General features: G+C 35.1%; 1 protein-coding gene across 6 annotated transcripts; it reads right to left on the minus strand.

The window, feature by feature from the left end:
- Positions 1-1,064: 1,064 nt before the first annotated feature.
- On the minus strand, positions 1,065-13,425 carry LOC117405252 (uncharacterized). Of its 6 annotated transcripts, none has more exons than XM_059029897.1 (17): positions 13,237-13,425; positions 10,013-10,117; positions 9,644-9,777; positions 9,044-9,093; positions 8,563-8,636; positions 8,384-8,409; positions 8,158-8,222; positions 7,738-7,823; positions 7,403-7,431; positions 6,918-6,966; positions 6,426-6,454; positions 6,155-6,201; positions 5,368-5,423; positions 4,808-4,889; positions 3,079-3,204; positions 2,493-2,561; positions 1,065-1,554 (listed from the first exon to the last, which is right to left on the minus strand). In XM_059029897.1, the coding sequence occupies exons 1-17, from the start codon at positions 13,327-13,329 to the stop codon at positions 1,448-1,450; spliced, it is 1,227 nt and encodes a 408-aa protein (XP_058885880.1). In that variant the 5' UTR covers positions 13,330-13,425; the 3' UTR covers positions 1,065-1,447. The 6 variants fall into 6 exon arrangements, with proteins under 6 accessions (XP_058885880.1, XP_033864058.3, XP_033864057.3 ...); XM_034008167.3 differs by having other exon boundaries at positions 7,738-7,820; positions 8,384-8,412; XM_034008166.3 differs by having other exon boundaries at positions 8,384-8,412.
- Positions 13,426-13,644: the final 219 nt, after the last annotated feature.

Here is a 13,644-nt window from a genome sequence, read left to right on the forward strand (position 1 = left end):
CTACCTTTTCACCTAACATCTGGATCCTCTGGACAAAGCGGGCTCACTTGTTCTCCACTCCCAGAATGAACACTGGTAAGTACCTGCAGCACATACCGTTACTAACTCCTTCTCCCCTACACTGCCTGCTACAAACTTGAAAATCTCTTTTTTCAATTGTCGCGCTCTGACTAACAAATCTCTGCTTCTCCGCAAACTTATAACTGCGAACTTAGGCCTCGTTTAGCTTCATGGCTCCGACTCTCTGGAACTCTCTCCCAGCTTTGGTGAGTGATGCTCCCACCGTCGCTCACTTTAAATCAACTCTCAAGACCCACCTGTTCTCTCTTGCTTTCCATGCTGTTTAAGCCTGATACCTGCTATAAGCTGCTGTGTTGCTGCTACTGTTTAATGCATTATGCACTTTCCACTGTATTTAATGTATTCGGCTTTGTTTTTTTTTACTGTACAAGCATGTATTATGCATTTCTCTGTATTGAAATTATTATGGATTTTCTTGTTCTTACTGCATCTTGTAAAGTGCTTTGTGATGGTGGTCCACTATGAAAGAGGCTATATAAAATAAAGATTGATTTAAGTAGTTTACATTGTACAATATACAGTATTGACAAATTATTTTCTGGTTTAGTTTGTCTTCTTATACTATGATATGTTTGCAATATAAACATGGTTTTACTTAGTATTGCATTAAATTTTGTTTGTTTTTTTAAGATGAATCATTATTCAATTAGTAAAGAAAAAATACTTTAGTATTCACTGGTGTGAGTCAACTTTGAAAATGTAGCCAGTGTGATCATACTGTGTTTTTAGTGTGGTAAGACTTTGCTTCTCTTTAACCTGCCCCAAAGAGTAAAGCAATGAAGGCTTGCACAAAAGCAATACAGCTCGGTTTATTAAATATTGTTTTAATGTATGTATTGATATACAGAGCTAGATGAATTAAAAGTAAAAAGTAACTTATAAAACTTTTTTTTTTTAATAAAATAATAAGAAAACAAAACACATACTGACTGCTAGCCTATAATGCACTGCACTGGAAAATAAAATGTGTCTGTCTTTTCACAGGCGTTTAAATTTGATGCTTTAATATCCTTAGGAAACACAACCCTGGTGTTACTAAGTTCCACTTTGTATGAACAGTTTAGGATACCTAGCAGATCAGAGGCCGGTCTATGTATCCCATAGTTAGATCAACAAAGAACAAACAATTCTATAATGTTGCTAGATTTATACAAAAATAAAATGGAGACTACATTTAAGGTACACAGTTTTGAAAAATCAAACACACTAAAGAAATATCCAAAGCCAGTAAATTAATACAAATCTTACATAATGTTAAGATTGTACCAGGTCTAAAATGATATAAAATCCCTTAGCATAACATTATTTTAATGACATTATTGGTGTGTTTGATACTTTTTATTTGTTTTTAAAAACCTGTAAATTCTCACTTTTGAATGTCCTTTGCTATCTTCTCAAGTTCTTGCATTGCGACTTGTGCTTTTGACAAAGAATCAGTTTCTGCCTTAAGTTGTTTCTGTTTTTTCTTCAAATCTGTTTAGGAATAATAAAAACATTTAAATCAGTAACTCAATATTTTGTGAAGTTTATTTTTACTATAAAAAAAGTCAACCATAAGCTCAAAGTTACCTCATTTTGAATAATGCTACATTTCTTAAGATTGTATATAAATAGTACAGCATTCAGCAGCTTCTCACAGTTCAAATGGTCTCATCTAAAAAGTTTATTATTTGACTTCAATTTGAATATACTCCGCCAGGATAAGCTGCAGATGGGTCTTTTTAGAGTATTTTACAGCACTGATTGCATCAACCTCCTATTCCTGGCTATCCCAAGGTTAAAAAATACATCAGATGAATCCCTTGGTGATTTATTATTATTATTATTATTATTATTATTATTATTATTATTATTTATTTATTTCTTAGCAGATGCCCTTATCCAGGGCGACTTACAATTGTTACAAGATATCACATTATTTTTACATACAATTACCCATTTATACAGTTGGGTTTTTACTGGAGCAATCTAGGTAAAGAACCTTGCTCAAGGGTACAGCAGCAGTGTCTCCCACCTGGGACTGAGCCCACGACCCTCCGGTCAAGAGTCCAGAGCCCTAACAACTACTCCACACTGCTGATTTATACACATCATTTACACAGAATACCGTCCACATTTTTGTAAACAAATATCTGTACCTTTAGTTATTTTACACTCAAAACATGAGGGAAAGGGCAGCCAAAATTATATTCTTAAAAGTTAGTGTCCTGGCTATGGATTCATTACACTGGTGTTAAGTCTCTTTTTTAAAAAAAAAACAAAAACAAAACAAAAAAAAACAAACTAACAATTAACACACTAATTTATAAATGTATGAAAAACTACACAAAAACAGCTGTGAAGATAACAACCCTGTCAATAAGGGAATTTAAAAGGATATATTACAGTTTATACACATGCAATTGATATACCTTTATTGTTGTCTGAAATGACTTCCAACAAATCAGAAGCTGTCAGGATGTCCATTGCAAATTTATAATCTGAGGATAAATGAAACACTGAGCCTGTCAAAAAGATGAACATAACACAATCCCCTTATCTAGACTAATATATTTTACAGTGATACAGTTTGTGCAGTGAGAACTTTATAAATCTCAACAGCAATACAAAGCAAAAATAAAAAATGTAGAAGCTAGTTAATCTTTTAACAAACTAGCTGCCCAGTTACCAATTAAACTACACAATATGAATAGTTTGAGCATTACAACAGGGCTGTCAACTGATGGCTTGTTGAAATCCAAAATATGGTGAAGTACTGCATTTAAACACAGTATAGTGTGGTGTAGTGCACATACTCATTATGCAGTAACAGATTTGAATGTTAAAGTGTGTAACAAATGTAAACTGCTGATGAACTGTTACATTATGAATCCTGAGGTCAAAGCCGGACCTTATATGAACAGAAAGGCAGATGCTTGTGTCTCAGGCTTTACTTTTAGGTCGATCACATGCTGCAACAACAGGAAATAGAATGTTCTTTCGGTTTTAACATCTTACCATGATCACTGGCAGCATCCGTCACAATTTTTTTGGACACGTCAGACATGGCAGTATGAATTTTTGAAAACAGCTTCTCTGTGCAGCTCGCTTCTCTGCACTTCTTCCAGAACTCTGCTGGATTTCCTGCACGTGAGAATTGCAGAAACTTTATTGGTTCCCAAATGGACAGTCATTATTCCATGTCAAATCAATCCATACAGACACTGGTGTTTTTGTGAACAGAAACAAAGGATCCTCGGTAGCATAGAGTAAGGGAAAATACAACTTTTCATATGGCCATTTAATTTGCACTAAAAAGGTGAGTGTTCCCTATTGTTGCGGTGTAACTGCGTCACTGGAAAGGCAAGGTATAAGAACACAGCCTTGGCAGAACCAGGTGAGAGTAGACACTCTGTAACAGGGATATTTATTTAATCTGACAGTTTTGTAGATGTTGATACCATTCATGAACTATTCAGTGTTCTGGACCTTGGCTTCGCGGATTAAAATTCATTTGCGCAGAATTAATTTTATGATGACTTAAAACTAGGGTAAAAAAAAAAAATCTAACCATTTATACATTAATTTGCAAATGTTATCTACTGTTCAACTTACTATTCCTATATGGACCAGTTCACACAATTGGCAGAAAAGTTTACAGCATCTTTTTTCTTTAACTTGCCAAGCTCCAATCACTTTAGTAAGTACTTTAGTAATGATGTCTTCATTAGAGAACACAATTTGACAAATAAACCAATGTATTTGTCCTGATGACTTGCCCAACTTTTAACTGTTTTTCAGTTTTTAAAGGACTGTAGTTACTGATTTATTTTATTTTAGACACTGCGTGCAAAGTTATTTATTTATCATTCACTTCAAACATTTTGAGACAGAGACCCTTTACAATACAAATAAAAACCATCAAAACAAAAATAGCGGAGTAACTCAATTTGAGAAAGGCACCAATAAACAAGGAACAGGCAAATTGTACATGATTCACTTTGAGTGTTTGTTTAAATAAACCCGGAATTATTCTGGTCGCTCTTCTTTGTACTCTTTCTAGAGCAGCAATATCCTTTGTAGCGAGGTGACCAGAACTGAACACAATATTCTAGATGAGGTCTTACTAATGCATTGTACAGTTTTAACATTGATTTAAATTCAACACTTTTCACTATATATCCGAGCATCTTGTTGGCCTTTTTTATAGCTTCCCCACATTGTCTAGATGAAGACATTTCTGAGTCAACATAAACTCCTAGGTCTTTTAAATAGATTCCTTCTTCAATTTCAGTATCTCCCATATGATATTTATAATGCACATTTATTGCCTGCGTGCAGTACCTTACACTTTTCTCTATTAAATGTAATTTGCGAAGTGGGGTGTCATAAGCACAAATAACACTGCTTTTCTATGAGCATTTATAGTTTCAGAATTATGTGTCACCTACATTTTATTTGCCCTGAGGGAAGATTTCATTTGCAAGGGTTTGTGAGTGTAGACAAAACCACTTCACTTTGATGCAAGTGTTGCACAGAAATTGGACCATCATGGAAAAGCGAGTGTAAATGAAAAACACTTGTAATGGAACTTAACTGAGAATCATAGAATACAGCCGTGTACCAAACAAGAAAACAATAGGAAGTCTATCTCAAAAGGACTACTGTATGAGGAATCATAAATGGTATACAGGTTTACTAAAGCATACACAGTCCTCTTGTTTAAACACAAGGAGGCTTGGATTACCTGAATATAATAGAGATACACTTTTCATTTTTATAGGAATCCGGATATTTTCAGAAGACTCCTCATCTTCCTTCTCGTCATGCTGTTTATAAAATATAATAAGCCGAAATCATAACCAATATCACTTTGATGCTACACCTGCGATAAACAGCCAGTGCACTGCATTGGTCAAGAGCAAAATGGGCAGAAAAACTGAAGTTTCACCAAACTATTTAAGTCACATTTTTTACAAATAATTTTATTTTAGAGAAATGTAGGTCATCTTTTGACGTATCAAACTGAAGGACTCTCAACTGAAAATTCAACACATACTGAAATAATTTAAATGTGAAATCACATGGTATTTTTGCACAGTGTTTTTGTAGATCTACCATAATTTACTCTGGTTTGCCATGTTTGTTAATATTTTACCACACCTCGCTATTCTTTACAATGCTTATCTATGCTTTTATGATGGTAAACTTTATAAAGGGATGCAGATTACTCAGAGATAGAATGTGCACCATAGACATGCTCACAGATTATAAAAAAAAACAAAAAAACAAGGCATCAACACTTACCGAGTCCAGGTTTGTGCTGTCATCACTGACCACTGTGTCACATGCGCTGTTTTTGTCTATAAAAAGAGAAGGATTTCTATATGGTATGTGTTGTATGATTAATTGAAAACACACATTATTAAAAAGTGCTCCTAGGTGGTTTCTACCCATTTTGAAGTAAAATACATTTACGGCTTAATTTAGTTACTTCGTGGGGTCTCTGATATTAGTGAGAAACTACATTTTCTTCATTAAATGCACAACATTGGGTGGCCAGAAAGAACAAATTAATAAAAGAAAGTGGTAAACTGGTCAGCAGGTAAACATGTATGCCTAGATCATTCATCCTGTACTGCGACTGTAAAGCGCTGGACGCACTGCTTTGGTTTGTATATGATGTATACTATGATCTTAACTACTAGACAACATATTTACAGAATCCAGTACTTACTGGTGTATAATCATAATGTATTTATTATTAATAGCATTTTAATTAAATTATACCAAATAATGTTTTTATTTACAATGAAGGGAAAACATAACAGGTTTTCATTATAAGCATTTGTTCGACACAGTATGTTCCCTACATTGTAAATAAAAAACGTGAGAGTGTGTCCGACTTTAGACAAGATTAGAGCTGCCAGTTACCAAAGCCATAATAAGTAACTTTAATCCTACACCGGTGGTAATAAAACAGACATCAACAAAACTCCTGTTGCCATATGTGGTATGTATTCCATGGGGGGGTAGGGGGGTAATATGATAATATAGCACAATGATATTAAAAGCCTGTTTTGAATAAACTTGCCTGTATCTGTTGGCAGCTGTTCATCTTCACTTTCATTAGTGTTTTCACTGTAAAATGCCATTTCAAAAGTTTAGAGCATTGAATGAATGCTTTACAAACAAGCAGACAGGGTGAGGACAGGAGCAGGTTTCTCCAGCGTTAGAAAATGACTTTTTGGAATGTGGAGGTGGGTTGTGGGGTCTCAACTGTTACATGTGGCATAATGCTTTAAGTGTTATACATTAAATACAATAAATACTAAGGTATTTGCTTAAAACAAAATCATTCTTACCCTTTTGACACTGGATTTACATCAAATCTCTAAAATATTAGAAAAAAAAAGATAAACACATTACTCACTTTTTTTGGCCAGTCAGTATACTGTACTGTATGCTAAAACTTTTTTTACAATATGTGATAAAAGAAAGAAACTGATCATCATAGGCTAAAACAGTTTTATTTCACAAAGATACTACACTTTAACATTAGCTACATCTGACTAAAAAAGGTTCTTAAATCTCAAACTGTTAGTAAACATGTTAAAAAGATAAATGTAGATGGTGTGTTTTGGAAACTGCACAATACGTTTTTTCCGCTCAAAGGCACAATTGGTCCCATTCACAGATACGTTTTTTTAGGTGTATGTTGGCTCTTTGGAGTGGTATTGGCAAAGGCTTCTGATATATATCTCTTGAGTGTTTAAAGTTATACACAAATATCACATTTTTATTGCTATAACAATTATGATAGTAAAAATAATATGTAAATCAATACTTATACTTACAACTACTTTGAGTCTTGGTGAAATCGCACCAATAGAATTTTTGTTGGGGCTGCAGGAATTAAAAAAAGAAAAAAGAATGCTGGTGTAAAATATCACCCGCAAAGTTAAATCATTTTTTTTTTTTTTTTTAAATCACATTGTTAAACTATCTGGTTAACTGTTTAAATGAACCTCCCGAGATGATTGTTAAGTTTGTAACATATTAATGACTGACCTCTTTTACTTTGGTAACAGCATTATACAGCAACAGGTTATGTGTATTTTGGACAAAGCTTTCCAGTGTCTCTGGTTGCTTACTGCAGACACAGTTACACAATGAGGTGGGACAGTATGGCTTACAGGTTGCAACATAGCTGCATTTTTTTACATTCTCATTACAGGAAACAAGACAAAACATGTTATACTATTAAATATATCAAGTTGAAACTGAGAAACAAACATCAACTGTCTAAGTTACAGGACACGCAACTTATAAATGTGATTACCTTTTTATTATAGTCCGTTTTTCTGTCTTCTGTCGTGTGAAAAAAACAAACACATTTTAAATCATTACAAACGGTGATTGAATCTCAATAGTCTATGCTTACTCCTGCTTTTTATTGCTGAAATAATCAGTCTGGGACTTAAAAGAAACTGTTCATTTTACACAATTTAAATCTCAACAGTACACAGCAAGACTTTTCTACTGATTCACATCAAAGCTCTATTATCCCTACTGCAAACTGAGCTGAAACTGGCCCCTGTGGAATATTGCAACTTATGTGAGGTTTATGTATAAAACAAAATAGATGAAACCAGAGATTAAACAGACTTGACATACCTTTGGACCCCTGACTCCAGAACTACACAGGATTTCTGCATCTTCACTTTCTATTAAAGTGTCATCACCTTTTTTATCTCCATCTGCTGAAACCAAGACAATCTAAACTCAAATCCGACCCATACCAACCCTGATGCCAATCGATGTATACCCTTCCTTTCTTGGCAATCTTCCTATAGCAGTATTAAGTATAAAACACTTAAAATGCTTTAATGATCTTAACAGTGGATCATCTTTATACGGTTGCTCTTAATTCTATTCTGTAACGTGAATGGATTAATACACACAAACCCATTCTATATTGCAATGCTGACATTCAGTATACTTCCTTTGATGTTGGTAATAAATCCTTCTGTCACTAGAACTCACAGTTCCATATTACTTTCAATATTAAAAAAAAAAAAAAAAAAAATCTGTTACCAGGGTTCTTTGAGATTACAATTCTTGGGCTTGATGTCCATTTTCTAGATTTTTTAGAATAATTCCTTTGAAAAGAGCATATATATGTATTATTAAACATAATTAAAATCTGACCAGATGGTAAACGATCTGTCACGCCAGCATGCATTACACTTTCTGTTGTGCTGTTTGTGTGTTGTGAGAGTTGTCATGCTGACGAGTTTGTGTCAGAGATATCTGTTATTACCTTTTTACTGGAGTTGATCTTTTTCTCTTCTTTCATTAAAAACAAAAAAAACAAGGAAAATGTTCATTAACAATGGGAGGTCAGAATTATTATAAAAACAGTTGTGTGCAGTATACTAGAAAAAGTAAATCACGTACAGGTTTTGAACCAGGTTTTCTATATAAATAATCACTACATACAGGGGTCATCATGGTTCCAAGGGCGAATTCCTCACTGCTGTCATCAGTTTGATCAGATTCGGCATCACTCTTATCTTCATTTAAGCCAAACGAACATAACAAATTAACAAATGCAACACCATCACACATACAGCACAAAAACATTACTCCATTAGGGTACTACTCCCAAATTCAATATCCTGCATAACATTGAAACAGTACAGAAAACCCATCTTTAACCTTATGAACATAATACTTCCCAATGTGTTTGCTTGAATAAAATTCCTTCTCATCATATAGTTTATATAGGATTTATCCATTGAGACAAAGGCCTAAATTAAAAATACATCCTGACTTCAACAATAGTCTAGGTCAGTTACTTGAAATGTCAAACTTTTTTTCATTTATATACAGACTTTTTTATATTCAAATACGTTTGTGCGTTGTGAATAGGAACGATTGAATTATGTTTTTAAGACACTGCACAAAAAAATCCACCTACCGTTAATTGCACCTTCTGGTATTTTACTCATGTGCATTTCACAATAGATCCTACAACATATAAACAGTAAGTGTGATTCTCTGTTATCTTCACACTAATGATACATCCATCTATATATTTCAATAAAAATAAGGAAGTATACGCATGTAGTGTATAGAAAAGCTGCAACCCACCGAGTAGCCATGCTTGTATTGTAATGAAACTGCAGCTCAAATCTTTCTTTTTCCACAAACTTATGGAACACTTGTTTCTTGATTCATCTAAGCTACTTTGCATAAATATGCAAGTACATCGGATTAGATCGGTAAGGGCCTGTGCTGGCAGTTTAATGGTTGAATTCTAAGCAATCAGTTGGTTCTACATTGAAACACAAATCAGGTGCTGAATAGCAGAAAATGGGCTTGGTTTAATGGGGAAAATTACATGGCAGGAATGCAGAAATTCAAAAGGTAAAAATCTGGTGGATGCAGCGAGTGTGGCCATAGTATTATGAAACTTTTTTCTATTCCTCTAAAATGAAGAATACTTGCAAGGCCTCACGCTATTTTCTCTATCAGTGGCACACTCCAGCTTAACAATGTTAAATCCTTGTTTGCTCACCTAAACAATCCACGGTCTACATCTTCTTCCTTTTCTGCATTATCGTTTAAGGCGCATAAAAAATGATAAGATCTTTTGCATTTTTTAACTTCACAGCCTACAGTTGCTCCAGATTTCTTGCACCTAAAGCAATGCTGTTAATGAAGAACACGGCGAGGGAGTTAGTCAATTAAAGCATTCACTACTGCATTTTGGACCACAGAAACAAAGAAACAACTAATGTTTATAAAAAGCTTTAGAAAATGTGCAATTTACCAGGAAATTCATCATGCTTTTCCAACCACTGACAAAATTCACAAAACATCTCCCTTTATTTGTTTGACGTCTGCTTTTTTATATTTAGTGAATAAATTGATAATCATACCGTACCAGTTTTCTCCCTCGATTAATTTCCTTTTTCACATCTTCCACTGAAAATCCTGCCAAGTCATCCCCCTCAGGTGTATTTTGAGTGACAAGTCCAGAAGAAAACAGCTACAGAAAGAAGAAAAGGAAGAACCCTGTCATTATCACATCACAAAGAGCATTTACTCCAGTCGTTAATTAACTAAAACATTTTTTTAAAGGCAAATAACACAATGACTGGATGTGAACAGGCTGGCTTGTAGGGGTGACATCAGGCCAGAAAGAAATACACAGACAGGCAGTACTTTTCTTACTTTTTTATCCTCCTCTCCACACCCGTTCTCCACTCATGAACACACAACCCACACATGGGCGGGGCACACTGCCACACTGGATTATGCACTTTATTATTATTATTATGCTATTTGTTGTGGTTTGTGTGTATCTTAGGTTACATTTTATCATTAATGGAGTGTGTTTTTTTTGTTTTGTGTTAAATTGTTTTGTTATTCATTTAATTACACACAGTTTTTATTACTACTAGTTGTATACATTGCTAAAACTTGCAGTGCCTTGGCTGGTACCTTAAAAAGGCACATATGTGTATTCTTCAATGACTGTGGGTGAAAACATACATTTAAATTAGTGAAGGGCTGCTAATGGGTTTATTATATTAATAGCAAAAACAGAAAATACTTGCATAAAGTCAACTGCCAGTTGCAGGGAGAGGGGGAGAGTCACAAGATGTTTTGAGAAAAAGAACTGAAACAGTTAAACTACAAAAACAAGGTCAAGTTAAAAACGATGCTAATAGCTCATAAAAAGAGAGATAGCTGAACCCAACCAGGTGAGGGCGGGGGAAACATACTAAGGGGGTGTGCATGTGTGTATAAAAGTGCCTAGACAGAGGTGGGGTATAATAGGGTGCTGTCTGCTAGGACTGGCTTAAATAATGACACAAAGGAGGTGCCTGCTGGGGACACGGGCAGAGTGATTATGCTATAATAAATGTAAAGAATATTTGTAGAACAGATGATTTTGAAATCTCCTCCTGAGATCTCAGTTTTGTATATTGATTTGATGTGGTTTGGAATAAAATAGCTCTGGTTTTGAAACCGGCCCAATCATCTCTGTGTGTTGATTATTTTTACTCCCTGCATTAGGTTTGGGTTTTTCAATACAACATGCGGCCATTACCATGGGTGCCTTTCTCAATTGCTGCTAAATTAACTTGAACTGCAACTGTTTAAGAGCTGAAAACAATTAAAAAGGTATCATTAAGCAAAGTATAGTTCAATTAAGGGTCTAGTTAAGTGATTGAGAGCTCACTTGGAATGAAAACCAGAAGACACAGGGGGTCTCAAGGACCAGGTTTGAGAATCTTTGAACCCCTGAAACAGGGGTTCTCAACCCTGGTCCTGGGGACCCCTGTATCTGCTAGTTTTCATTCCAACTGAGCTCTCAATTACTTAAAGGGTATATAAGGACCTTTTTATTTTATTGTGTTACATGTTCCCATGTGTTGCTACAACTGTTTAAGTAAGGTGTGTGTATTGTTTTAATTAGGCTTCCAAGCTGATTTGCAGCCACATTCCTCACAATCAATCAATCATCATACCAAGACAGTAGTTACTGTCACTCAGCTTCAGTTTTACATTGAAATCTATTGGTAACTGTTAACTACATTCTTCCTTAGACTAGGTATTCTGCACACTCTTCACCATCAGATCGCGGACCTTGTTGGCTTTTCAGTTTGTTTATATTCCCTAAGGTTACTGTCAGCCGTAGGTACACTAAACCTCCATCCTTCAAGCCATCTAGCCACTTTGTAGTTCATGAAAGCAAAGAAAAATAAATAAATTCAGTGATTTATCCATATGCTGTTTTTGTTGTACGATGAAATTTTAAAACTACAAGCGAGATATTTTGCCATGGTTCATTAACCTTAAAGAAATGTATAAAAACGATTTTAAAAAGGTATCTACGAGGAGATATGACTTATGATCCAGAATTACTTTTACTTATAACTAGGCTTGCTACTTTATTTTTTTGCCAAATCGACAATTAATATCAACGTTTATTTTTGAAAGAATTTACATTTTTTTTCCGATCTTTATTTTTCAGTTAAGCACCGCATGGGTAAAATCGACCTTTATGCTTTTAAAAAAAAAAAAAAAAAAAAAAAAAAAAAACACATACTTTTTATGCCATTGAGAAACGTCTCATTTAGAGAAACCCCTTTATCATATTCGACATACAACAAAACCATGGTCCCCACCCCCGTCCCCTCCCCTCCATCCCCGTCCCCTCCCCTCCATCCCCGTCCCCCGTCCCTCCCCGTCCCCCGTCCCTCCCCAGATTTTTTAGGCAATAACAGTCCGTGCTGGACCATTTTTAGTTATCCGTTCCCATGGAGGGGAAAAAGCCGGACCAACACAAAATTGCCCGGACACAAAACACAAAACAAATATTTCTTCTGTCTGACCTTCCCTCAGATCCATTTTTTTCTTAATTTGTTACACTCCGTTTGTTTTAGATATTCTCACAAGTTTATTTGCACTACGAACTGTACATTTACGCAGAACTGTTTTTTTCACAAACTGAAGCTTGCAGATTCCTACGATACACGTTTTCAACTTACAATCTAATACAATAAATACAAATTCATATACACACGTTGTGTTTTGTTTGTTTAGTTAAATGAAATGAATGCGGGTTCAAAGCAAAGACTGGCGTTTATTAACAACAGTCTAGGTGACATAGGTTTCAATATAAAGCTGAATTATTCACGCATGTTTATTAAACGCGCATATGGGATATTGTATTGATTTTCACAAATTGTTTACAGAATTCACAGTCCAAGCAAAGGTTGTGAATATATTCACAACTGTCCAGCTCTACATTCAAATTGGTTTGGAAAGCCTATGATGCAGTTTCGAACTAATATCGAACGTCAAACCAACTTTACCACGGTCTGAAACATGCCAGTTACTTATTTGGCTTCTTGTGTTACATTTGCGGGATGCGAATAAGAAGCTTGAATGAATAAGCAGGCGGCCGAATAAGAAGCTGGCGAATGAAGTAAGCCAAATTCAGCATCGTTGCAACTGGGTTTTCCTCGCCTTCAGAAGGTGAAACCAGGGCACAAATAATAAGCACTCCCCCCAATAGTCTTAACGAAGTGTTCCTGACATAAATTAAATTACAATACAAAAATGCAGCATTTATAATCACACACTTTTACTTACCAAACAGTTCTCGTGTGCAGCTGTATCTTCCTTTTGTAATATCGGTCCTGTTTTACTGGACTCCACAGCAAGATGACAAAACACGCAACTCATTTTAAGGTGTAAAAAAAATAACAAAAACCACACAGAAATTGATTTCAAACTGTACACAATCCACTGAGCCTCTCAGTTTTCAATGGCAGAGCTGGGTCAGATACCTTATAGTGTTTCTCAACGGGGACGGTCCGCCCCCCAAGGGGCGTTCTGAAGCCAAAGCGGGGCGTTTACATCCAAGAGGACGGGGCGGGGCGTTTTAGCTAAAAAAAAAAAAAAAAAAGAGGGGGAACGCGTTGTGTTTTCTTATTTAAAATTAAGGAAACTTATTTCAAAATGCTAATTAACTACTTACACACAATGTGCCAGTCATGT

Source organism: Acipenser ruthenus, chromosome 9, assembly GCF_902713425.1.
Source record: "Acipenser ruthenus chromosome 9, fAciRut3.2 maternal haplotype, whole genome shotgun sequence".
NCBI classification, from domain to species: Eukaryota; Metazoa; Chordata; class Actinopteri; order Acipenseriformes; family Acipenseridae; genus Acipenser; species Acipenser ruthenus.

What these genes read in the sequence shown, in the direction of transcription:
- LOC117405252 (XM_034008164.3), bottom strand. Translation starts at nt 13,329, where the DNA reads ATGAGTTGCGTGTTTTGTCATCTTGCTGTGGAGTCCAGTAAAACAGGA. An exon ending in CTGCACACGAGAACTGTTTG is followed by an intron (nt 10,118 to 13,236) that starts GTAAGTAAAAGT and finishes TTCTTTCTGTAG; the next exon opens with CTGTTTTCTTCTGGACTTGT. An exon ending in AAACGGACTATAATAAAAAG is followed by an intron (nt 6,967 to 7,402) that starts GTAATCACATTT and finishes TAATTCCTGCAG; the next exon opens with CCCCAACAAAAATTCTATTG.